We start from the raw sequence: 26123 nt of genomic DNA, 5'->3' as shown, positions 1-26123 counted from the left end.
GGGGATATTTAGCTTTTCTATAGACGTTAGTATATAAGAGTTATAAGTTATATAAGAGTTAGTATTTAATTAAGAGTTAGAGAAAAAATAATTTTTACTAATTTTGAATCACACCAGGAACGTGTAATGGGAAATCATGTTAAGCATTAGTAAAACACTGAAAATACAAAAATGTAATTACTTGTGGTGACATATTAACAATATGGTAATTCTGACATATGAACGTAGAGATTCCCAACATCTAGCATGATAACTGACACACAGTAATTGGCATTCATTATATGTTTATGGAAGGAATACGAAATTAACCGTTTTGCTAAAAGACAGTGAGCCAGCCATAACATCTTAATGTACATAAATAGAGGGGAAAACTGACTTTCCGGGAACCCAGGAGCCGCTCCTGAACAATAAGAAAAATCAAAAATAATATTTTAAGGGGCTGGCCCAGTGGCGCAAGCAGTTAAGTGCGTGCACTCCACTGTGGCAGCCCAGGGCTCGCAGGTTCGGATCCCGGGCGCACACGGATGCACCACTTGTCAAGCCATGTTGCGGCGGCGTCTCATATAAAGTGGAGGAAGATAGGGACGAATGTTAGCCCAGGGCCAGTCTTCCTCAGCAAAAAAAAAAAAAGAGGAGGATTGGCAGATGTTAGCTCAGGGCTGATCTTCCTCACACACACAAAAATAATAATATTTTAGTTAAGTAGGAAAAAATTGCAGATAACTTAAACGTCTATCATTAGGAAAATTTTTAAACATTACGGTGTACATCCTCAAGTGGATTATAATGTAGCCATTATGAAATGTTTTTAATAAATGGATGCAGATCCAAATTACATATACAGTATTTCCTCAACTATTTAAAAATGTATTTAGAATAAAAACTGTAAGACAACAGACCAAAAGTTAATTGTTGCTTCTGTTTAGTGAGACTATAGCTTTTTTTCATACTCCTTTCTGTATTCTTCTGTGCTTTTCAAAAATTTATTCTAAAGGCTACTCTATGAATTCTCATTTAATGCAAAGGTAATAGAAGTTTTAAAAACGGCATATAAACATTAATGGACTAAATAATTAATCAGAAATATGTGATTAATATTTAAAAATAACATTACTGTGAGCAACGACTACATGCTAGGTACATTACATACGTTAGCTTTCTATTCTTCATTAACAATTTATGAAGTAGGTATGATGGCCCCCCTTCCCCCCATTTTACATGTAGAAAAATGGAGCTCAGAGAGGTTATGTAACTTGTCTAAGACCACACAGCAAGTAGTGGTTCCAGAATTTTAACTTTCTGATCCCAAGGTTGGGACTTTTTCCACTAACTTGTGCTGCCTTCCCCATACCACCCAGGATTTTCAGTGACTAGTCTCTTAACACGAAACCACAGGTCTTTACCATATGACCTTGCTTTGACAACCTCAAAATATTAAGACATCATTTAACCAAGTCAGAAAGGAAAATCCAACTCATTTCTACAAGATTAAAAAGAAAATTTTCTTAATACATAACATAAATATTTATGAAATGTCTCAATGAAAAGGAATTATCCTACATTTCAGTAGTTTAAAATGTTACAGATTATTAATAGTAAGAAAAAATACTAACTTTTTTCCATCAAAAGAGGTGATCTGAAAACAGTATCGCCTGTCTTCACAGTCCACAGCCATCACTGAACAGTTGTCTATGTCCATGGCCAAGCCTCCCGCGACGTCCCCACGGGCCTGACTCATTAAGTTTCCACCCTGCGTGAAGTAAAACTGTCTGTCCCAGGTAGATGACACCAAGCCTGTTTTACTAAATGAAGAAAGTACATTCACTGTTAAATAACAACATACCTGAAATTTCATCATAAGCCAGACATAAAATAAAGTACATCACAAAGAACCAGCTTGCAAAAAGGCACCAAGGTGCCTAGAAAATATAAATATCAATTTTTCAGTCTCTAAAATAAATTCATGTATGCTGATCCACTTGTGTGCGTGTGTGTGTGTGTATACAAAACAAGGCTGGAAATATCAAATTGCAGCTGTTATAATGATGCTCCATAAAATATAATTCAACCTTCAAGGGAATAAATTCAAAACAAAAGAATTTATTTTACTCCTAGGGTTAACTTGCTTTATCCTACCTTCAGCTAAAAACTAAAATTTGACTTGATGGTATAATTACATATATTGTAAAGTATGATAAGTGATATTTAGTAAATTCACATGTTATGCTAGATTTATTTAAACTCAAATTGGTTTCCTTTTTTTTTTTGTGTGAGGAAGATTGGCCCTGAGCTAACATCCAGTGCCAATCTTTGTCTTTTTGCTGAGGAAGATTGTTGCTGAGCTAACACCTGTGCCAATCTTCCTCTATTTTGTATGTGGGACACCACCACAGCATGGCTTGATGAGCGGCAGTGTAGGTCCATGTCCGGGATCCAAACCCATGAACCCTGGGCTGCCGAAGTGGAGTGTGCAAACTTAACCACTACGCCACTGGGCTGGCTCTTCCTTTTTTTCTGTTTTTTTTTTAAACTGGACATTTCATTCACTTATTCACCAAATATTTAAGAGCCTACTATGTGGCTGGCACTGTTCTCGGCACTGGGGATATAAGGAGCATCCTCCTGGAGCTGACAGTCTTGTGGGGAATCAGACACTCTGGTTTCACTTTTTAAAATAATTCTAAATTATTCAGTAAATATCAAAATAGAATTTTACTTCTGAAAATTATTGATATACCCCATCTGTCAAAAAGTTGACATAAATACTAATACCACTAACTAAAGATTCAACTTTTAGTAAAATCACAACAATCTGCCAGACAACATCAATTATATATTATATTCACCCATTATTACCTTAGATAATATACAATATATGAAAATAAGAATAGTTTTCTTACTTCCTAGCATTAAGGTATCCAGCCTTTCGAGTTAAGTTTCGATTAACAGGAAATTTCGTGGGATCTGGGTCAGGCACATATAAGGGGTCACTGGCTACTTCCAAATCCTCTATTGTCTGCTGCATGGTCTCTACATCACTGTCCATTTCCCTGCGAACACTAACACAGAGAACAGATTACTTACTACCAGCCACAACGGACAAAGGACTCCTTACCAATCACATTTATTGGTATATTTGTTTTGTATAAATTTTCTTAAAGAGAGGAGCAGTGGCATGAGTGCTTACAGTAACATGAACAAGTGAAACAACTTTACATTTTATTTGAAACTTAGATATTCTGGAAACAATACTAAATTCAAAAACTAATGAAGCCACACTGAATGTCTGACTTTGGAGGAATTTTCAAACTGCTCTGTCCTGTGCCTTTAAAACAACAATCATTTTCCTCTCCCTCCATACCTCAGATTGACCACATCACTGCTCAGACTTCTGAACCTGATTAGAACCGCTTTCTCTCTCTCTGTAAGCTTTCATGGCTTGGAAAGCAAGATTTAATTAGTAATCTCCCATCCATCCCCCACAATTCAGGTAATTGTGAAAATAATTCACCTATGAATAATTACTATTATGTTTCTGTTATATTCAGACTTAAAATCTAGTTTATAATCAATAAAATACCATCAGATTTGACACTGTTATGAAATTCAGAGTTCAGATTCTATGGAAAAGATGGTGAAAAAAACAAGAAGCATCCATGAGCCATGCAAGAAACACTCTCCTGGCAGGGAAAATAGCCCCTCAGGAAACTAAATGGTAAATATTTTTAGATTATGGCATTTAGCTGTTAACTTTTCACTCGCATTAACTTCATTTTCAATTTTAAGCAAGAAAACACTTACTTCTGTACACTCGTTCCAATATTAGTTAAGAATTCTTCCAGTTGTTCATTGAGGTTTTCAGAACCCATCTTAAAGAAACTTATCTGGGGCAAGAGGGTGTGGGAGTGGGAGGATGAACAACAGAAGCACAGACATAGAAAAAATACTGAAAGTAAATCATACAAACAATCTCCAAGATACATGGTTACGCAAAAAAAAAAAGGATTATTCCAATTTGTGTAAAAATAGGTTGTAGTTTACAAAGACTTCTACTGGGCATGAAGCCACTGAAGAAACTAGACTTAAATTTTACTGTATATTCTTTTATATATTAATACATGCATATGGTAAGTAATTTTTAAAAATTGGAAAATAAATTTTAAATCATTTCAAATAAGTCATATGGATAAACTATCTCATATTTACTACAAAGATAAATAAGTTTTATATCTGAGGAATAACAAGCACTTATAGTTGAAGGAATATTCAAATTTCTTTAAAGGTGATTTTTAGGGGACCACCATCTCGTCTTACATTACCCAAATTTAATTTTCTAGCCTCCTTCCTGATGCACACCTCTTGGGATACTTTGGAGTTCATTTATTATTTTTAACTCAGGAAGTATGAAAGCAACATGAGACAAATTCAAACTTGTCCATCCTCTTTCAGACGTATTATGAAGCAAGAGTGAGTGGCAACTCCAGCAATAGGCATAACTCTAGAGTTCATTTAGCTTTCTGTTCCCTGTCCCCAGCTGTGACAGACAAGGTCTAAACACGAGGTAAGTGATTTCATTTACCCTAATGTATTTGAAATCTTCATTTGCAAGGAAAACCATTCTCCCTAACTTCCTTAAAATAGCACTCAGATGACATTTTTTAAATTACTTTTTAACACAGGCATAAACGAGTATTTCGACTTTAGTTTGCAATATGCTTATACTTAACATAAATATCAAACTTAATATAAAACTTTTAGGACAGTTATAATCCCAAACACAGTACAGTATTCACCTGAGCTTGCATATACCCAAGTAGAGGTTCTAACAATGCTATTTTCTTTTTGTACTGAAGAGTATTTAATGCACAAAAATAATGCATCATGGTCTGGTGTTGTTTTTTTCTGGCAGTGTAGACATCTTCTATTACTTCATACTTCACCTTAGAGTGAAAAGATTAAAAATACGATTATTCATTTAATTTTCAATTATCTATAGCAGTAGCTGTGGGGAAGAGCCTACCCACGGAAAAAGGTGTATCACCAGCAACTGTGCATAGCTTTCTTATTTTCTGAGATATTAGAAATTCTGCAAAACATTGGATAAGATAGTTTTCCTGTTTTACTACCAACCACTTCATTTTAAAAATGCATATTAAAAGCAGAATTCTGCATATAACTAAGAATGGTAAGTAAACTTAGTTAACTTAAACAATAACTAAACTAAGCATGGCAGAGAAAGTCTACCACATGGAGGAAAGGCAGACAATTGTTTGGTATTAGCTTAGACATTAGTCTTTGACCTTGGTCAGTTCACAGCACACCACTCTCTCCTCCTGGTTTTCCCCCTACTGCTCCTCCTCTCTTGTACTTGCTTGCTTTCCTTCACCAACACTTAAAATTTGTGTGCTCAGGGCCGGCCCCGTGAAACAGCAGTTAAGTGCGCACGCTCCACTGCTGGCAGCCCGGGTTCGGATCCCAGGTGCGCACCAACGCACTGCTTGTCAGGCCATGCTGTGGCGGCATCCCACATAAAGTGGAGGAAGATGGGCATGGATGTTAGCTCAGCGCTCATCTTCCTCACACACACACACACAAAATTTGTGTGTTCCCTTGAATTCTTCTATTCAAATATTTATTGAGCACCTATTATGTAATATGCACTAGGCTCTTCTCTCTTACTGCTTTCCTTAGATTACCAAATCAAGTACTAAGAATATTCCAAGACACCAATGAGCCCCAAATTTTCATTTCCTGCCCCTCACTCTCCCAAGTGTCAGAGCAAGCACTTCTCCAGCTGGGCTTTGTGTGTGTGTGTGTGTGTGTGTGTGTGTGTGTGTGAATGTGCTAGAAATGTACAAAGTATCTTCTCCACAAAACCTGCTCCTTGGGGCCAGCCCCATGGCGTAGTAGTTAAGTTCGGTGCACTCTGCTTCAGCGGCCCAGGTTCACGGATTCGGATCCTGGGCACGGACCTACACCACTCATCAAGCCATGCTATGGCAGCGACCCACAATACAAAATAGAGGAAGACTGGCACAGATGTTAACTCAGGGCTAATCTTCCTCAAGCAAAAAAAGAGAAAGATTGGCAACAGATGTTAGCTCAGGGCAAATCTTCCTCAGCAAAACAAACAAACAAACCTGCTCCTATACTTTGCTTCTTAGCTCTCTTAATTATTCCAAGATCAATCCTGTCATCTAAGAATTGTAGAACTCATTTCTGATTCCTCCTCCTACTATAAGTCTTGTCAATTCTACTTATGAAACATCTTTCAAAAATATTCCTTCCTCTCCATTTTCAATGTACCACCTTAGCCGAGACTCTCCTAATGTCTTTGCAAACTATTCTGATACCTCTTCATTGGATTCTCTCTAGTCTTGTCCCCTTCCCATTTCCACTAGTATTTTTATTCTGTAACACAATTGCATGATGTTACTCACCTACTTAGAATCCTTTGGTGGCTCCCCACTCCCTCTAACACAAATTTCAAAGTCATTAACATAGTAATCTGGTCCCAAACTACTTCTTGTCATCTCTGCCATACATGCCCAAATACATCCTATACTCCAGATACACTGAAATGATTTCTTTCTATTTTCATCATCATAATTATTACTAGAATTTAATGAAAACTTGCTATAAGCCAGGTACTCTGCATTATCTCATTGCATCTTCACAACTACTACATTTTTTTGTTACAGAAATACAGGCTTGAAACTAAGTAACCAGTGTGTGACCTCAGGCAAATAAGCAGCAGAGCTGACATTTGTCCCCAAGCAATCTGACTCCAGAGCCAGTGCTCTTAACCTTTACACTCTCCAGACTCCACCATGAGCTTATACAAAGGCTGTTCTTCTTCCAGGAATGCCTCTCCCCAGTCCCAACCGGTGACATCCACTTATCTTCAATGCAAATGTCACCTCCTAAAAGTGTAACCTTTCCCAATTCACCAAAGTTAACTGCTGCCCTCTCTGTGCTCTCCTAGCATTTTGTTAAGACTTCTATTACTGCACTTAACTCAGCGTTAATTCATGCATTCAAAATGCCCACGCAGGGACGAATGGATAAAGAAGCTGTGGTATATATACACAATGGAATCCTACTCAGCCATAAGAAACAATGAAATCCAGCCATTTGTGACAACATGGATGGACATTGAGGGTATTATGTAAAGTGAAATAAGTCAGAGGGAGAAGGTCAAATACCATATGCTCTCACTCATTAAGTAGTAGATAATAACAACAACAAACACACACACAGAGACAGAGATTGGACTGGTGGTTACCAGAGGGGATGAGGGGAGGGAGGAGGGTGAAAGGGGTAATTAGGCTCATGTATGTGGTGATGGACTGTAATTAGTATTTGGGTGGTGAACATGAGAACATGATGTAATCCATGCAGAAATAGAAGTATAATGATGTACACCTGAAATATATACAATGTTATAAACCAATGTTACCGCAACAAACAAACAAAACAAAAAATTCATGCATTCACTTCATTCTTGTACTCTGGCATCTAGTCCAGTCACATGCCTTCACACAGGAAGCCTTTGATAAATGTGGATTATCCACTCCTTGAGGGCAGGAGTGAAGCTTGTTCATATTGTTCCCCCATGGTATCTGACATGTAGTAGGTGCTCTATACATTTTTTAAATAATATGAAATTAGTAAACGAATGTTTTTAAAAATACCTGGAACAGCCAGAGGCAATGTAAAATATACCAAAATTCATACCTAGAGCCTTTACCTTCTTCTCTAAGGCAAAGTAACAAAGTAATGTAAGTCTAAAAAGGTATGTAATTTATCAATATTTGCACCAACAAGTAATTAGTGAACAAAAATTAGAAACGGAAAGCAGTACTGAACTTTGTGTGAGAAACATTCCCTTTATTGTGTCACAGTAGCTGTTGCACAGTAAATCCTACTCAATCATGGATTTCCACAAGTGGTCACTGTGTGCCTACTAGCAGCTGCAGCCAAGGCTGCAGACACCAATGTCTAGGCACAGAGATGACCTCCCTCACAAACATCTAGTAGAGGTCTACTCATCAAGCCCTGGATTAGGCGCTGAGAGAGAAATGATCTTAAGGAGCATCCAGATGAATTTGTTAATATTCTGCTCTTTGTTCTTTACTCAAATGCATTTATCCTCAAATATAATGTAATATTTCTGGATTTCACTCCTTGAAGAAGTATCAAAAAACATATGTACATATTCTCTGTAAATGAGGAGGTCCTCATAACAGAATTTCATTGAAGTATGTATGTAACAATTCAACTTTTTATCTACTGTATCAGAAGACGCTTGTGAATACATATATGGTCAAATAAAAACACAACAAATGCAATGTTAAGCAAATACAAAGCAAAAGGAGGCAATGTTATATACTGGGCATCAATTACATTTTTGGAATAGTTATGTTTACTTATAAAATTCTGTCAGCCAAAAAATATTTTGCTTAAAGAGACAATTATTAATTTTCTGATAATTAACAATTATCAGAAAGGCTTTGAAACTAGAAAGAAATACTAACTAATGGCAATATAGCAAAATACGCAAAGTAACTGCTGGCTACTGTTTTTAACAGGAAAAACTACACCACCCAATGAAATAGTTGTTAATTGTGATACTGAAGGAGTAAGTATGTATCGCACCTTGTCATTTTCTCTTTTTTTTGATAATCGGCTGTATCTGTTAATTGCAGCATCATGATCTGGAAAACAGAAATGACTTTTAACAACAATACAATAGTACTTTGCAAAATTTATAAATGCTTTGAATGGTCTTCACATGTACATCTCTCAACAAATGTACTAAAGCAAGATAAGAATTCACCCAAATGTCCCCACAGCCAAATTTCCCCTAAAAATTATTAAATTGGTAAAAACATTTAATTCAAAGGAAACTGTGATACACTAAAAGTCTTTTAAAGTATTTTTTAGTACAAAAACAGAAAATGTTCATTAAAGAAAATTTGGAATATATAGGAAAACAAGGAAGAGAAAGAAAATATTATACCACTTCCTTAGGTATTATGAAGATAGCAAACCACAAGATTTGATTTAATTTCCTTTTAAATTTTTCTTCTAGCAGAAACAGTGCAACTTAACATTCATTTAAATAATGTTCACAAACTTTTACTTAGGTTCATTTTTTTCAATTATTACATAGAATCTGGCCACAGATTTGCGTTGGTAAAGAAATACATCATTACAAGAAATAACTGTGTAAAGTATTCAGAGCTTACCATTACTAGCAATCTGAAACACTTCCTTTAACGTCAATATTTCTGGAAAAGTTTAAGAATAATTTCAGCTTAGCATATTTATGAAATATCTTAAATTTTGTTTAGAAAACAGTAACTGCCATTTAACTATAATTAAAACTCCAAATAATATTTCATACTTCAACATTCAAAGTGACAAAGTTATTCTGTGTTTCAGCTAGTCTATGGAACATTTACTATCACTAGCAACAGTGATGCCACAAGAAAATCTACTTGCCACAAATTAGTGATATGACACAAAAACAAATTTTAAAACCACTGCACATTCTAAGATATGCAAATATCTGACTTAGTACCAGAATCCAACTTATTAATTCATTGTTTGATATTAACTATTAAAGTTCAAATGCTGAATGAGAAACAAAGAACATTATAAGATTGTGACATTTAGTCAATCTAAGGATTGAGAAAAGAGATCTTGTTTCTTGACCTTAGAAACAATCATTCTCGAGGATCACAACCACAAATATTAACTCCATCTCTAAAATACACTAGTCTTGATTCCAAATAAAATTTAAAGACTTTACCATCTACTGATACATTAGTTCAATGTTTTTATTCTACAGATTTTGTAAATAAGTCTGTATGACTGTCTGAGATTGTAAATTATAAGAAAGCAAAGCCAATTCTATAAAACTCATTTTATGACCTAATAATCCTAAATGGGAAAAAAATAAAACACCATCAACTATTAAGGGGTTGCTAGATGTGCCAGCACCCCTACCTCCCACCACTCCAGCCCATAAACACAGCTGCATCTCCTGTGCCACTGTCCCAGTTCAGGCCTTGGTCATACCTCACTGGACTCTCACAACTTCCTACTCCATTCTCCTAGACGTCAAACCACTCTATTCCACCCTCCAGAAACAAAGGGATTGTGTCTCTCTACTTCTTAAAGACTTCCACTGGCTTCTCTTTGCTTATAAACTCAAGTCCAACATCTTTAGCATGATCTAGTCCCAACTAATCTATTTCTAGATTTGTCTCCTCCTACACCCCAAGACATCCAACATTGCATCCACACTGAATTTCTTGTCATTCTCAAAGCAAGCCATGTATTTCTACAATTCATACTTTTGTGCTTTCTATTCCCTCTAATAGGACAATGACTCTCTTCTCCTATCGAATTCTTCTTCATTGTTCAATCCTCAGGTCACATCCTTGGTGAAGACTTTCTGACACCACCATCTAAGCCCCCACAGCACCTTGCTTATTCCCTAATTATAAGAGACAGAATATCATAATTATCTGTTTACCCATCTCCTTCTCTAGGCTTTCTCGAGGGAAGTGACATCTTATACATATTAGTATTCCTCAGTATCTAGTTTAACATCTAGCAGTAGCTCTTGTAAACGTTTAGTGACTAATTAAAGTGAAAGTGGCACAAATTGTTGTCAGAAATGGTTAAGGTATAGAGTAATACGCATTTTACAAGCAATGATCTTCTGATAGCTAATGAAAGTAAATATCAGCTTGACTTCAATACCTTTCAGATCTCTTTCTTTAAACTGGGTAATGGGGAACATCATGGCATCAGCAAGCTGCGTTGAAAGTACCGCATGACAAGAGCTAAGCTAGTAAAAGAAAGACCAAAAAGGCCACATAACTAACTGTACAGAGACATTTAACCAGTGTTGTGTAAATTAAACAAAATCTAGTAAAATGGTGTTGATAGATTTTACATAAGAGAATACTAAAAATTATGTGATATGGTAAAAACTATTATACAGTCAAAAAAATTGCATTTAAAACTCATAGAAAACACAGGATAACCTTGGATTTGGCAATGGTTTCTTAGATATGACACCAAAAGCACATGCAACAAAAGAAATTATTAATTGGACTTCATCAAAATTAAAAACTTTTAAGCATCAAAGGACACCATCAAAAAAGTAAAAAACCCACAAAATGGGAGAAAATATTTACCAATCACATATCTGATAAGGGACTTGTATCTAGAACAAAGAACTCTTAAACTTAGTAACAAAAAACAAACAACCCAATTAAAAAATGGGCAAAGGTCTGAATAGACACTTCTTCAAAGATATATAAATGGCCAATAAACACAGACAAGATGTTCAACATAATTAACCATCAGGAAAATGCACATCAAAACTATAATGAGATACCACTTCACACCCACTTAGATGGCTATAGTAAAAAATAAATAAATAAAAATAACAAGTGTTGGGGGCCGGCCCGGTGGCATAGTGGGCCGGCCCGGTGGCATAGTGGTTAAGTTCCACACACTCTATTTTGGCAGCCCAGGTTCAAGGGTTTGGACCCTGGGTGCAGACGTACACCACTCATCATGCCATACTGTGGCAGCGACCCAGATACAAAATAGAGGGGAGATTGGCACAGAGGTTAGGTCAGGGTCAAGCTTCCTCAAGCAAAAAGAGGAAGACTGGCAATAGACGTTTAGCTCAGGGCCAATATCCTTCACCACACACACAAAAAAATAATTAAAAATAAATAAAAAATAACAAGTGCTGGGCTGGCCTGGTGCTGCAGTGGTTAAGTTCAGCACGCTCCACTTCAGCAGCCCGGGGTTCACGGGTTTGGATCCCGGGTGCAGACCTACACCACTCATCAAGCCATGCTGTGGCAGGGGTCCCACATACAAAATAGAGGGAGAGGGGCACAGATGTTGGCTCAGGGCTAATCTTCCTCAAGCAAAAAAGAGGAAGATTGGCAACAGGTACTAGCTCAGGGCCAATCTTCCTCACCAAAAAAAAAATAATAAAAATAATAACAAGTGTTGGTGAGGATGTGGAGAAATTGGAAGCCTCCTACATTACTAGTGAAAATGTAATACTGTGCAGGAGATTTTAGATTTGAGGAACAGTTTGGCAGTTCCTCAAAAAGTTAAACATGAAATTACCATGTAACCCGGCAACCCCAATCCTGGGTATATATGCAAAAGAACTGAAAGCTGGTGTTCAAAAAAAAACTTGTACGTGAATATTCACAGCAGCACTACTCGCACTAGCCAAAAGATAGAAAACAACCCAAACGCCCATCAACTGATGAACAGATAATTTTATTCAGCCAAAAAATGGAATGAAATTCCAATACATGCTACAACATAGATGAACCTTGAAAAGACTATGCTAAGTGAAAGCAGACAGACACAAAAATCCACAAATTGTATGAGTCTATTTATATGAAATATCCAAAATAGGTAAATCCATAAGGACAGAAAGCAGATTTGTGGTTGCCAGGAGCTGAGGCAATGGGGGAGTGGGGAGTGCCTGTTTATGGGCACAGGGTTTCCTTTGGGAGGATGATGAAAATGTTCTGGAACATCAGTGGTGATGGGTGCACAACACTGGCAATGTACTAAATGTCACTAGTGGTAAATTTTATGTTACATATATTTTACCACAATAAAAAAAATTCTATTTCCTACAAATATTTCTTTATATTGATCCTCTGGGACAATATTTTGCTAGAATGAGTTATTAAAATATATCAAAAAATTACTTTTCCAGTTAACGGACTAGAAAAGATAGAACTATCTAATGGTTCATGTGAAAAGAAGAGCTTTCATTGCACTAGTAGAGAAAAGTTATGGACTATCCAAACATCTCTCACCACCTTTCTTCCTCCTAGCTTCTAAATCTTTTTTTAATGATTTGTTCTGATGACTGGTTAGAGAAATTAAGGGTTGATACCGGCTGTTTGGGATGGAAGGATAATGAACGGAATGGTAAAATGTTGCAAAAGAGAGAAACCCTAAAGAGCCTAGCTATAATTCACAGCCTAACTCTTGTCTCCCTGCCTACATCAAATAATACAATGAAAGACTGAACACTACATGGACTGGGAGGAGAGAAAGCACATCTATATGTTCATTCCCTGAAAAAAATTTGTTTTAATCAGACAAATAAAGTATTGTTTTTACAAGACAGCCGCCAACATGTGGAAATAAGGTCCTTCTTTAAATAGTAATCTTTTTTTTTTTGTGAGGAGATCAGCCCTGTGCTAACATCTGCCAATCCTCCTCTTTTTTGCTGAGGAAGACTGTCGCTGGGCTAACATCCGTGCCCATCTTCCTCCACTTTATATGGGACGCTGCCACAGCATGGCCTGCCAAGCAGTGTGTCAGTGTGCGCCCGGGATCCGAACCGGTAAACCGCGAGCCGCCACAGCGGAGCGCACGCACTTAACCACTTGCGCCACCGGGCTGGCCCCCAGAAATCTTTTATAATAGAGATTTACTCATATAATTATAATAAAAGTTCCCAATAAAAGCTAAACAACTTGAGTAACTGAATTATAAGACCATCAATTCATGGGCCGGCCCCGTGGCTTAGCGGTTAAGTGCGTGCGCTCCGCTGCTGGCAGCCCGGGTTCGGATCCCGGGCGCGCATTGACTCACGGCTTCTCCGGCCATGCTGAGGCCGCATCCCACATACATCAACTAGAAGGATGTGCAACTATGACATACGACTATCTACTGGGGCTTTGGGGGAAAAAAATAAATAAATAAAAATTATTAAAAAAAAAAAAAAGACCATCTTACAAAAAAAAAATAAGACCATCAATTCAAGCAAAATAAAATAAGCACTTACCTCATCTATAACTTTTGAAAACTGTTGCAAAGTAGAGCTCATAACTTCATCATCACCCCCCAGCGGAAAACGCTGAAAAGTGAGAAACAGAGGTGAGGTAAAGGTCCAATGCTGTATGTCTTTTGTGAATAACACTTTACAATTTACATTTTTAAATAACTTCAGAAAACTTCTAAAATTTTGAATAAGTTCTACAAATGTCATTTTAATAACACAGTATAATTCATATAATGAATAAACATTAATTAAAATATTTGCTAAGCAACCAATTAACAAGGTATATAGGAATGCACACGATACTAGGCGTTCAAAGATTTGGTGTTTAGCTCCAGTTCCTCCAATAAGCAGCTGTGTAACCTTGAGCAAGCCTCAGTTTCTTCATTTGTAAAAAGAGAGGTAAATTAGATAACCTCTGTAACTAACATTAAATCATTAAAATTAGATATGAGTGCTATAATGGAATTTCAATGGCATATCAAAATTACCTTCTCTGAATTCAAAAAGCTTAGGTTTCTTGATGAGAAATTCTATTTATCTATACAAATGCTGAATCACTGCATATTTTAAATTATGCTTTTAAAACTTTCATATACAATACCTGTTTTTCATATTCTTTTAAAAGTTTTGAAGTCAGGTGTGTTGCTGCACTTAATTCATTCTATGGGAAAAGATCAGCATTCAAATTAACACAATATTACTGATTAAGAAAAAAGTTTTACTTGAAGATAGCTATACCACTTTTATTTATCACTTAACATAAATACTGTACAACATTTATGAGTTGACGGGTTTTAGACCCTCATTAAATACCTGGAAAGGGAACTACCATTAAAGCACTTTAAAGGGAAACTCAAACCATGAAATATATACCATCAAGGAATTCAGCAGTGTTTCAAGTGTGTGCCTTTTTTAGCTAATAAAAACTAAGCATTAAATTTTGTTAAAGCTTTAAAGCTAGAAGTAAACTGACCATAATCTTAGCAAAATCTTGAGATTCTACATTGATGACTGATTATCTCTCTCTTTAGATACTAGACCATGATAAGCATTTAATAACATACAACTAAAATGTGGGCAACTTAGTCATATAATATAGCAAAAGCCATTTAAGGAAATACTTTTTTAAAGTTTATTTTTGGTGATAAATAAAATGACAAAAATAAAATTTCTTTTACATATTAATCTCTGTGGTCAGAAACCAAATCTTGAGAGATCTATCACAAGGAAAAAAAATAAACAACTATTACAGCAACTTTTAAGTACATAATGAAACTGTGAGTCCAAAAAGGAGAGAAAATGAGAAGGGGAAAAAAAAATAAATAAAACTTGTACACTTAATTAACCCCAAAGAAAGTTTATCACAGAACTCAGGTTGCTATTAAGGCTTATAATTAAGTTACATAAACACAGCCTCAAATCTTTATGCCTATTCAACAATCTAGTCATATCCTTCTTAAATTCATCTCCCTGTAGCCCAAAGCTACATCTAATTCTTATTACCTTCTTCTAACTAGATGGAGGTACATTACTTTCAAATCCTCTACTCAAAAAGAAGTATTCCATTAAGATTAAAAGCATGATTAGGAAACATACTGGTGACAATATGGGTTTTCAGTCAAATCCCAGGCAAAGATCAGTCAGTCAGTTGCAATAAGAAAGCCTTCACAGTGTTTGGGAGGAATGGGCAGATGCTTCCACCGTCATCACTTCTGTAGTGCTACAAACTGTACACTAGTAATTGAAATGTGCCCTACGCAATACGAAATACTTAATGTTCTTTCAACCATTCAACAAACATTTATTACTATGAGCCCAGAACAGGGCTAGGCATCAGTAAACAAAACAGATACTATCTCTGTCCTCATGGGCTTACTGATTCATTTTTAAAAAGCACTGAGTCAGCCTTTAGCTTTTTACCTGTGCATCATAAATCCGACGCATAGCCTGATACAACTGGTTCATATAGTTGGAAATAGCTGTAGCATCTTCTTCAAATACACCCAGTAAAGACCTTGTCTGTATAAAATAAAAGCAATAAGTTTATGTTAACCATTATATAAATCAGACGGAAAAATTTTTTTTCTAAAGGAAGGAAAAATCCTCGGATATTAATGCTCTAATAAATCTGAGTTTTAATCTATTTTCTCTCTTTTGATACTAATGCCAAGATATTGGGGTTCTTTGTTCTCAATTTCACTTCATTAAAACAGAGGGATTTTCCAACTACATCACATAACCTTTAGAAGGAACAATAAAGGTATATTTTTATGAATTAAAAAGTCTGTAGTTAGGGGTCAGCCCGGTAGGGTAGCGGTTAAGTTTGCACACTCCGCTTCGGCGGCCCGGGGTTCGCAGGTTCGGATCCCGGGCGCGCACCGACGCACCACTTGTCAAGCCATGCTGTGGCGGCATCCCATATAAAGGAGAGGAAGATGGGCATGGATGTTAGCCCAGGGCCAATCTTCCTCAGCAAAAAGAGTAGGATTGGTGACCAATGTTAGCTCAGGGCTGATCTGCCTCACACACACAAAAAAAAGTCTATAGTTAAACTGAGAACAAATCAACAGAAATGTTCAAGCCTAAATTAAGAGTATTCCATGTATAAATATTTTAAATGTCTTATTTCAGGATAATTTAATACGATTATTTCTCTTTTTCCATGGTCTCTTCTAGTAGTGCTAAACCCCGCCCATCCTAATCCAAAATAATACCATCGTACCCTCCCCAACATGGCCCATAAAATGCTAACTAGGTTTTTCTGAGTGCAGAATTGGAGGTTATTTCTTCTTCTTTATACATTTTTATATTGTTAGGCATTTTTTTTTCCCAAAGAGCACGTAAAAATTATCTTCATTTTAAAAGGGAAAAACTTGTCAGTAAGTAAATGTTAAGACTGTCAATAAAAAGGATTAGAGATAAGAAACTCAGCATATCAAGGCAAGGTACATTTACCTTTTTATATTCCAAAGGCAGGCAAAAAAATTAAAGTAACTATTAGATAACTGCAGCTTAAAATCTAAAAGATGACCTTGTATTTTTATTCTACAAATAGCTAATTTATGCCTCAGGCTTAGAAGTTGGTTTTTAAAAATCAACTTATTCCTTAGCTTCCTCTTTTCAGAAGAGGAAGCTAAGTCAATATGGTTAAAAAACCCCCACGAAATCATTATGCCAGTATATGAAGTCCACGTCCTCACTCCTCTACTTCCCCATCCCCCAGAAATTTAGATCTGACAGCATCTTTTTATTTTTTAGCTCTAGTGCCCCACTCCCATTCCCCAAAGTGTTATTTTAAGATGTAAAAAAAGAAAGCATTAAGAAATCTTGGTAGGCTAGTGCCATTCTTAAGAAAAATCTTCCACTTAGTTTTATTTTTTTTTCTAAAACTTATCATTGTAATTCAAGGAATTACACATTTATGCAAAATCTGTAGGGGAATTAAATCAAAAAGGTCTTTTCAGCCCCAAATAGGGTTGAAAGAGGTTCCCTATTTAAAGCTAATATCAAGTTCAACATTGTCTATGACTATTTAAAGTTAGCAGCTTATGGGAGCAGGCCCGGTGGTGCAAGCGGTTAAGTTTGCGTGTTCCGCTTCCGGGGCAGGGCGCTCGCAGGTTTGGATCCCTGGCGTGCACTGCTTGTCAAGCCGTGCTGTGGCGGTGTCCCATATAAAGTAGAGGAAGATGCGCACGGGTGTTAGTGTTAGCCCAGGGCCAGTCTTCCTCAGCAAAAAGAGGAGGATTGGGGCGGCGGGCCCGGTGGCGCAAGCGGTTAAGTGCGCGCGCTCCGCTGCGGCGGCCCGGGCGGCGGCCCGGGGTTCGCTGGTTCGGATCCCGGGCGCGCACCGACGCACTGCTTGGCAGGCCATGCTGTGGCGGCGTCCCATATAAAGTGGAGGAAGATGGGCACAGATGTTAGCCCAGGGCCGTCTTCCTCAGCAAAAAAAGAGGAGGATTGGCGGATGTTAGCACAGGGCTGATCTCCTCACAAAAAAAAAAAAAAAAAGAGGATTGGCATCAGATGTTAGCTTAGGGCTAATCTTCCTCAAAAAAAATTAAAATAAAATAGAAAGAAAGTTAGCAGCTTACAAAAACACCATCAATATGGTAATTTCATTGAATCTATGATGGCATCCACTGAGAGCTGCACCATTTTTTAATACTACTAAAACAAACAAAACAATACTGGCAATTAAGCTATGATTTAAGGTTGTCTTATGTCTTGAAATTTTTACTTCATGTTTATGGAAACAGACCTTTAGAAAGAATTTTATATAAAATTCTCATATAAACATAAAAAGGAAAACACCAGCAGCATACATTTAATATTTCTTAATTTTCTAAAATCCCAAAATTTCTTCACAGAGTTCAACTCTTGTGAGTCACTTTTTGACAGAGGAGTCATCAATATCTATGTTTTCTTACCCCATATTATTCTGTGCCATTAGGAGGTGACAAATATTTCTTAGAAGTGCTCTACGGGCCGGCCCCGTGGCTTAGCGGTTAAGTGCGCGCGCTCTGCTACTGGTGGCCTGGGTTCGGATCCCGGGCGCGCACCAATGCTTCGCTTCTCCAGCCATGCTGAGGCCGCGTCCCACATACAGCAACTAGAAGGATGTGCAACTATGACATACAACTATCTACTGGGACTTTGGGGGGGGGGAAGGAGGAGGATTGGCAATAGATGTTAGCTCAGAGCCAGTCTCCCTCAGCAAAAAATAAAAAAAAAAGAGGAAGATTAGCACAGATGTTAGCTCAGGGCTGATCTTCCTCACACAAAAAAAAGAAGTACTCTACTTTTATCCCCAATATTTCCTTCCAAACCATCAATACCCATTCAGCAGGTTTTGATGGTGGCACTCGCTTCATCTCACCAGGTCACAAAGGAATATTTTCAGAGGACAAATGGGATGAGAAACCTTTCAAGTGGTTGTTAAATTGATTTGTTGGCTGAACACTGAGAGGTTGCAGTTGGCCAGTTATGCCACTGGGAGAAACAACGAAGTGTGTACATTTGCAGGCGATTATGAGTAAAACATTATCAACTGTAAGGGGCATCTCAATATCAGAGGTGTTAAAATGTGGGAAAAAAAGGACGTCTCATAATCCATGAGTATTTCATTGTATGCCACAGAAAGAAGCCTCCATTTGGGATTGGAGTTTGTCTTCACAGTTCTAGCATGGATGAATCACTGATAAGATATGTATCTACTAGGTCCAGCCCAGTGGTGCAAGCAGTTAAGTGCGTGCGCTCCGCTGCGGGGGCCCGGGGTTCGCAGCTTGGCAAGCCATGCTGTGGCGGCGTCCCATATAAAGTGGAAGAAGATGGGCACGGATGTTAGCCCAGTGCCAATCTTCCTCAGCAAAAAAAAGAGGAGGACTGGCAGATGGTAGCTAAGGGCCGATGTTCCTCAAAAAAAAAGAAAAAAAGATATATCTATCCATAAAATCAACTAGTTTTTAAAGATCATATCTGTTAATAATTAGGACGTTTCATTTTGTTCCTGATTTTCAACACAATATATAAGCATGGACAAGGCATCTAGTGTAGTCTTAAAATTTTCTGCCTCAAAAGATGATATGATCTTTTGCAGAATGGTATGGTTTGGGCAAGATAGTTCTAAAGATGTTTATGTTCGATCAGCTGGATTTAGACTTGCAAATTCCCCCCTATTTAATACTAAGTATGTGTGCTGCCTAAGCGAGCACCGTATTTTAATACTCGTTACTGTGGATCAAAACTAAAAAAGGATAACTGTAATTCAAGTTAGTCTTTCATGGCTCCCAGGATCTAACTTTTTTACATAGCAACTGGCAGGCTCCTTTTGATTAGGATCAAAAGATCTAATAGAAACTTATTTACAGGAGATTTAAAAGTTTTCATACTCTTCGTTACTCAACTCTACCCTAGATAAGTAGTCCAAATGAGAACAAAAATTTAGGCCCAAAAGCACTAATCTCAGCCCCATATATAAGAAGCAATACTTGGGAAAAACTCTAAAAGTCCAAGAACAGGACAACTGTTAAGTCACTAAAGGAAACACGCAGCCTTTAAATTTTTTTATTTAGAATTTAATAATATGTGAACATACAGAATGTAATAATATGTGAACATAATGTTAAGTTAAAGCCAAATATAAACTGTTATGCACAATATAATCTCAACTACATTAAAATGTGTAAGAGAAAAAAAACACTACAAAAAGAAAGCAAACTGTTAACAGAGTTTGCTGCTGGGTGCATGACAGGTAACTGTGTTTTCTTTTCCATATCTTCCAATTTTTCTGAAGCAAACAACTCTGTTTTTATAATCAGGTACAAAAATAAAAACCTTCACTATCTATGACAGCTGAGGTTCAGAGAAGTTGAATGACTTGCCCTAAAGTAAAAGGTACTAAGTGGCAGTGAAGACTAAAACCGTTATATCCTGAATCTCAGATCCAGGGCTTTCCATCCTGCTACAGGTTCTCCCTAAGAATTACTTATAAGCGTCCTCCCTTTCTAAATCCCAGTTGTCCCAACTAATTTTCCCAAGTAAATATTACCTAGTTCAAATTTATTACTTCTAGAAATTGAAAGAATATCAAGGGGCCAGCCTGGTAGTGTAGTGGTTAAGTTCGTATGCTCCGCTTTGGCAGCCCAGGTTCACCAGTTCGGATCCCAGGCCTGGACCTACACACCACCTATCACACCATGCTGTGGCAGGCATCCCACATACAAAAAGTAGAGGAAGATGGGCATGGATGTTAGCCCAGGGCCAATCTTCCTCAGCAAAAAGAGGAGGACAGGCAACAGATGTTAGCTCAGGGCTAATCTTCCTCACCAAAATTAAAAAAAAAAAAGAAAGAATATCAGTGTGGCTATTTCATTAAAATTACTGTAAAACTGATACTAATATGGCACATGCTTGTAAAAACAAGAGAAAAACTAATGCTCAAGTTGTAAACTAATCGTGTGAAAAGTTCAAGAAATTAGTCAAATGAGTCAAGAGATTACAACCTCCTCACAAGTCATTGCTTGGGCACTGTGCCACCCATTCGGAGCTGTGCAGTCTTTATCGACTATAAAAACCAGGCCAGGTAACGGAAGAAAAGCAAGGCAACCTGTTGAGTCTTATATAATAAGAAAGTAAAATGACAGTGCACTTGACCAATACATCCCACAAAATTTTTGCAAAACATGTGAACCAACTATAGCTTATAACTTTGTACTACAGAAATCATTAAGAATTTGAACTGGCTATCCCGGCAGTCAAGATAAGCCAAGATATGGGTTTCTCTTTGTGTCACTATAGGCTGATAAGAGTACCTTACCAGCAGGCAACTGGTCTGCGAAGATAACTTTCAGCATGAAAAAACAAATCAATTCCACAATCAGAGCCCAATTTCAACTTGTCAATTAAAATTGGCATAAAATCCATGGCAGATGTGTCATCCAGAAAAGGGGGATCTAGCCTCTTCCTCCTGTGTTTGGGGGGCCATATTAAACTGTTAAGGCACAGGAAATACGTGCAATTGTAGTTCTAAACGAGAATTTCAGAAAATTTTCTTCATTCTAAGTGGTAGCCAACCGACAACATCGTCTTAAATCGCTTAAATTGTGTAAAACACAGGCTTACGGACGAAGTTTTTCAATGCAAGTCACAGCCCCCACCAACATGTTTTTAATACTGCTCATTTCATTCTTCAGTATTGAAAACATAACAAATTGTTACGTTTTCCTAGACTGTCTAAAGCTAGAGCAACCACTCTAGCATCATCCCCAACGCACAAAACACAGAATATAGGGCTTTTATTTTGATGAGTTTATTAGGGCAAAGTCTGCAACGAGCTGGAGCCGCGAAGGCGCCGCGCATCACACGCCACGCACAGCTCGAGTGACAGCAGCTGCAGTCACGACCACGACACCGGGCACACTCGGCGGGGAGGCTCCGGGATCCACGACAGGCTTCGCCGATGACCCTCCACACGGGCAAATCAACAGCCTTTCAGCATCTCCCGAAGAAAAACTATCCATTTCCTTCCCTAGTTTGTTCAGAAATCGTTAAATAAGTCTACCAGGTTTTTTCTCCGAAGACGGTTTCGGGGAGAAAATTCCAGGATCCGGACTTATTACTTCACATCACGGCGATAAAAACGCACCTTTGGTCAAACACAAGGGAGCGCCGCGCGCGTGCTTGACCGCTGGGCCCACGATCCAAGGCGGCGGCTCGGTCGCAGCCCGCCCACGTCCAGACCCCGCGCGCAGCTCTCCGCCCAGCCGCGCAGGCCCACACGGGCCTCGGGCGGGCGGCCCGGCCTCGGCGGCTCGGGGCGCGGCCGGCGACGGGCGGGGCACTGCGCGGCGGAGCCCACCTGGGCCGGGGCGGGCACCTGCGGCCGCGGCGGCGACAGGCCTGGAGTGGGCCCGCCCCGTTCCTCCCCACGCTGCCCGCTGCCGCCTGCACCTCACCTGCGGGCTGTCCTCCAGCGTCTCTTCGATGGGCAGCTTGTCGATCCCCGGCATCGTGGCGGAGAGAGGGCGGCGGCAGGAGATGCGCCTGCCCGCCTGCAGCAGCTGACCCCAGCCCGCCCTCTCTCGCAGGCGCTGCCGCCGTCGCCGCCTGCGCCGCCCTAGCCAGGAGCCGAACGGCCCCGCGGGAAATCCCGCCCCTTCAGCCTCCCTGCCCCGCCCTGCGGCGAACCCATTGGCTCGCGGCGACGCCCGTCATCACGGCGGGGCTGAGTGGGAGGTTCCTCCGCTGCGCGGCGTTCTGCGGCGAGCGCGGGCCTGGGGGATGGCGGAGGCCGGTGCTGCTTGCGCACGGCGAGCGCTTACCCTGCGCGCGCTCTTGGGTGTGAAGCGTACGGGACCGTGTCCTCCGCTTGGCGTGTGTTTCCGAAAACCAGAGCCTGGAGTGAGGCCTAGACGGGGTAATTTGGGACGGTTTTACTTCTCCCGCAACATTTTTCGTCAGAGACCATGGAAAAAGCCCTACTGCTGGCGCCTTTCTTTAGCCTCCTCAAATTATAGCCTTCCCAACCCTGCCCGAAGCGTCCAGTAGCCTCCCCCCAGCAAAATGGTGCCGGCTAACTCTGTCTGTGAGGTCCTAAATTATGTCATTTAACAGGATTTTCCGGTAAATTCCTGGACAGTGGACTCGAAATTATTTTTCTAGGCACTTGAATTTCAGCATATTCAGTTAAAAACATGTGACTTTGTTGCCAATTCATCAATTCCTTCCTGGCCTTGGAGGAGTAACACGCAGCAATTCAGACTTCTATATATCTTGGTGTCACAAATGAAAACGTTTTTTAAAAGTCAGGATACTTTGGTTGATTACGTTAGTAACTGATTAGCATTTCTGTTAGGTCAAAACTTTTGAAAGAAGCTTTAAATAGCTTGTTCAGCCTCTAATTTTGCGGTCAAGTGAAGCTCTACTTCTAGAATCTGGTCTGGAATAGAACTGCCTCCTTGTCCGTCTTCCCCAACCTCACGCCCCTCCAGTTTATTTCTCTGTAGAGTTACAAGAAGTTTTTGTCAGTGTACAGAGAAAAATGGCAAAATCACTAGTGTCTTCTAAAAATCTGGTCATTAATCGCACCAATCCATCCCATTTTCATTCAAGAAATATAAGAAATGCTAGGAAAAGATTATTAGTTGGCTGGTTCCACAGGTAGATTGGAACAAATTAAAACACAGTAAGAGGAATGGAAGTTACATATTTTAACCTAAAATACTAAATTTTCCCATGATCTCTTGAAGGAAGGATAAAATCAGGTTTTAAAAGTTTTATGGGGACGACTTGCAGTATAGTTTCACAGAATTATCCTGTTATAAGCTTTAAATAAGAGCTCTCCCCTTAGATTGTTTATCAACTAGTCACCCTCTAGAAGAGATCTTTAGTTTTTGAAAGGTGGTTTGGAGTCAGTTTTCACATAATGTTACTGGTTCTCAGCTGCTTAGATGTACCCAGCATCTTACAGATCCTAGCAACCCAACTCTGCCCTTTGATATTTGTCTTCTACTCTGTCAGCACAGTGGCGTGCAACCTGGCTCTAAAAAAGGAAGACTTTCAAGGTTGGTGACCTTCTTGGTTGAAGGTTGTGATTTAGATTATAAGTGAAGGAGAAGAAAGGTCATGGCGATTGGTAAGAATCAGGAGTAAGTGAAAACAAAAGTAGGAAAACAAAGTATAAGAAAGCAGAGTAATTACACAATGTAACTGAAGGGGTTTGGCCAGTTAATATGGCCAAACCAAATAATTTCAATGAAAAATTCTGTTAAGCATCTGAATTATCTAGGTAGGGTATTATCATCAAGTTAAATTGTTTCCTTCTTTGTATGTTATGTGCATCTAAACTGGGTTTTTGTAAAGGATTCTTGAGAGGCTATTATCAGCGAGGGGCAAGGAATTCTTGCCAAGCTCAGCTGATTAAAAAACAAAACAAAAACAAGTTGACATTCAATTGGGTGGAGAGGCGGTTTAGTTTAATTATAAAACTAGAAAGGATCTTAAAAGGCCTTCTATTTGGATCCTCTTAGGCTACTGTACCCTCTGCTCATCCAAAAAGATGATTGTATTTCCTATTGTAAAACATCTCTAAAGCTGTAGAATTACAGTCTCCTTTGGTAGCCACTTTAGGTTTAATCAGGCTAAGTTCTGTACAGTTGACCAAACTGAGTTCCTTTTATACAGGAAATGAGGCTTGTTCAGAGAATGCCGCAGGGGTTACTGGAGACGGGCGAGGGTAGCGTAGTAAAAATTTTGGCCAGGGCCGGCCCCGTGGCTTAGCGGTTAAGTGCGCACGCTCCGCTGCTGGCGGCCCGGGTTCGGACCCCGGGCGCGCACTGACGCACCGCTTGTCTGGCCATGCTGAGGCCGCGTCCCACATACAGCAACTAGAAGGATGTGCAACTATGACATACAACTATCTACTAGGGCTTTGGGGGAAAAAATACATAAATAAAATTAAAAAAAAAAAAAAAAAAACTTTGGCCAGCTGGTTAATTTTATGGAAGGCAAGGCAGGATTAAACAACATCCACCAAAGAATTCTTTGAGACGTTTCACCCATATAATTTACAACAAAAGGACATACAATCTTGTAAATAGATTTGTTAATTATTGGCCTCCTAAAATTATGTTTGATCTTCTTATAATTAGGTTTTTACATGATACTCCTTGAAGTTCTGGTCTGTGGTCTATAACAGGAAAGAGTCCAACAACCCAAGTGACACTGGTGCTTTACTTCTCAAAATTATCCCCCTAGGTTAGTGGTTACCAAACTCATGCACACATACAAGTCGTCTGGGGGAGGTTGTTAGAATACAGATTCCTGAGCCCAGGTGGAAGATTCTGATGCAGGGGCAGAGGTAGGGTGGGAATCTCCCCAGGTGAGTCCAAAGCAAGTAATTCTCAAAGCATGTGTTGAAAAACTCTATCTAAAATGGAGAATAACCATTTTGCTTCCCCAATTAACCTTGTATTTAGAAAATTTAAAGAGCCAAGTAAACATTTAGGAAAGGAGTCCTAGCTTCCAGCTGAGGATGGTGAGAGGGGCTCCATTTCCAGAATCGCCTGGAGAGCCTGGGAAGCCTCCTACTCAGAAATATCCCCTGAAAGACTCCATCATTCTGAAATTCTAGGGAATTCATACTCCTTTTAAGAGTATAATGCATAATGCAAATAATTCTGCATGTTACCTAATAAATCACTCCTTAATGGGATTCACTTTAACAGATAATTCGATTGTTTTCTTAACATCCAGATGAGGTAAACCAAATTAAAGAAATAAGTATATTAATTGGTAGTTTGGGAATCTGAGTCACTTCCATCCGCTTTAAAACATTGGAACCAGTGGTAGAGGTAGTGGAGAAGTTTTGGGCAACTGGAGGGTAGAATCAAAAGTTCTGAGGAGTGGGTTGCAAAAAGAGGTGGGTGGGCAGCAAGGACCACCTGATTCTTCATTGTGCCACTGCAAACCATCTTCTGCCTTTGACCTTGATATTAACATTGCTTTTGTTCTTTGCCACAGCATCCTTAGACCACAAGGCAAATTCTGTAGCTTCTACTTTCTTAACTGTAAAAAGAATAAAACTTATTTCTAGGATAATTGTATATGCTTTAGTTTCTTTTATGGTTGCTTTGGTTCCTTTTTTGGAAGAAGAAGATATTAGTAAATGAATTCCTTTGGCCAGGCCAAGACCTTTGAAACAAAGCAGGAACTTTCCCGTTTCTGTGGGAGGTGGATGAAAGCATGGGCATGAGCTCACGGA

At 38.9% G+C, this 26123-nt stretch overlaps 1 protein-coding gene across 2 annotated transcripts in view; it reads right to left on the bottom strand.

The window, feature by feature from the left end:
* The window catches only part of APPL1 (adaptor protein, phosphotyrosine interacting with PH domain and leucine zipper 1), a 33081-nt gene extending 10636 nt beyond the window's left edge, over window positions 1–22445 (bottom strand). The window contains exons 1-11 of one of the 2 annotated variants that reach the window (XM_058561609.1): window positions 22318–22445; window positions 15785–15883; window positions 14466–14525; window positions 13868–13939; window positions 10777–10864; window positions 9252–9293; window positions 8659–8717; window positions 4794–4940; window positions 3802–3884; window positions 2901–3059; window positions 1614–1802 (exon numbers count right to left, since the gene is read on the bottom strand). In XM_058561609.1, the coding sequence (XP_058417592.1) occupies window positions 1614–1802; window positions 2901–3059; window positions 3802–3884; window positions 4794–4940; window positions 8659–8717; window positions 9252–9293; window positions 10777–10864; window positions 13868–13939; window positions 14466–14525; window positions 15785–15883; window positions 22318–22371 (1052 nt within the window). In that variant the 5' untranslated portion in view covers window positions 22372–22445. The remainder of the gene's footprint in view (window positions 1–1613; window positions 1803–2900; window positions 3060–3801; window positions 3885–4793; window positions 4941–8658; window positions 8718–9251; window positions 9294–10776; window positions 10865–13867; window positions 13940–14465; window positions 14526–15784; window positions 15884–22317) is intronic. The other variant, XM_058561602.1, reaches the window with a different exon arrangement.
* Window positions 22446–26123: the final 3678 nt, after the last annotated feature.

Source organism: Diceros bicornis, chromosome 2, assembly GCF_020826845.1.
Source record: "Diceros bicornis minor isolate mBicDic1 chromosome 2, mDicBic1.mat.cur, whole genome shotgun sequence".
Lineage (NCBI taxonomy): Eukaryota > Metazoa > Chordata > Mammalia > Perissodactyla > Rhinocerotidae > Diceros > Diceros bicornis.
The sequence above is the reverse complement of the archived record's forward strand: the minus strand, read 5'-3'. Positions and strand labels throughout refer to the sequence as shown.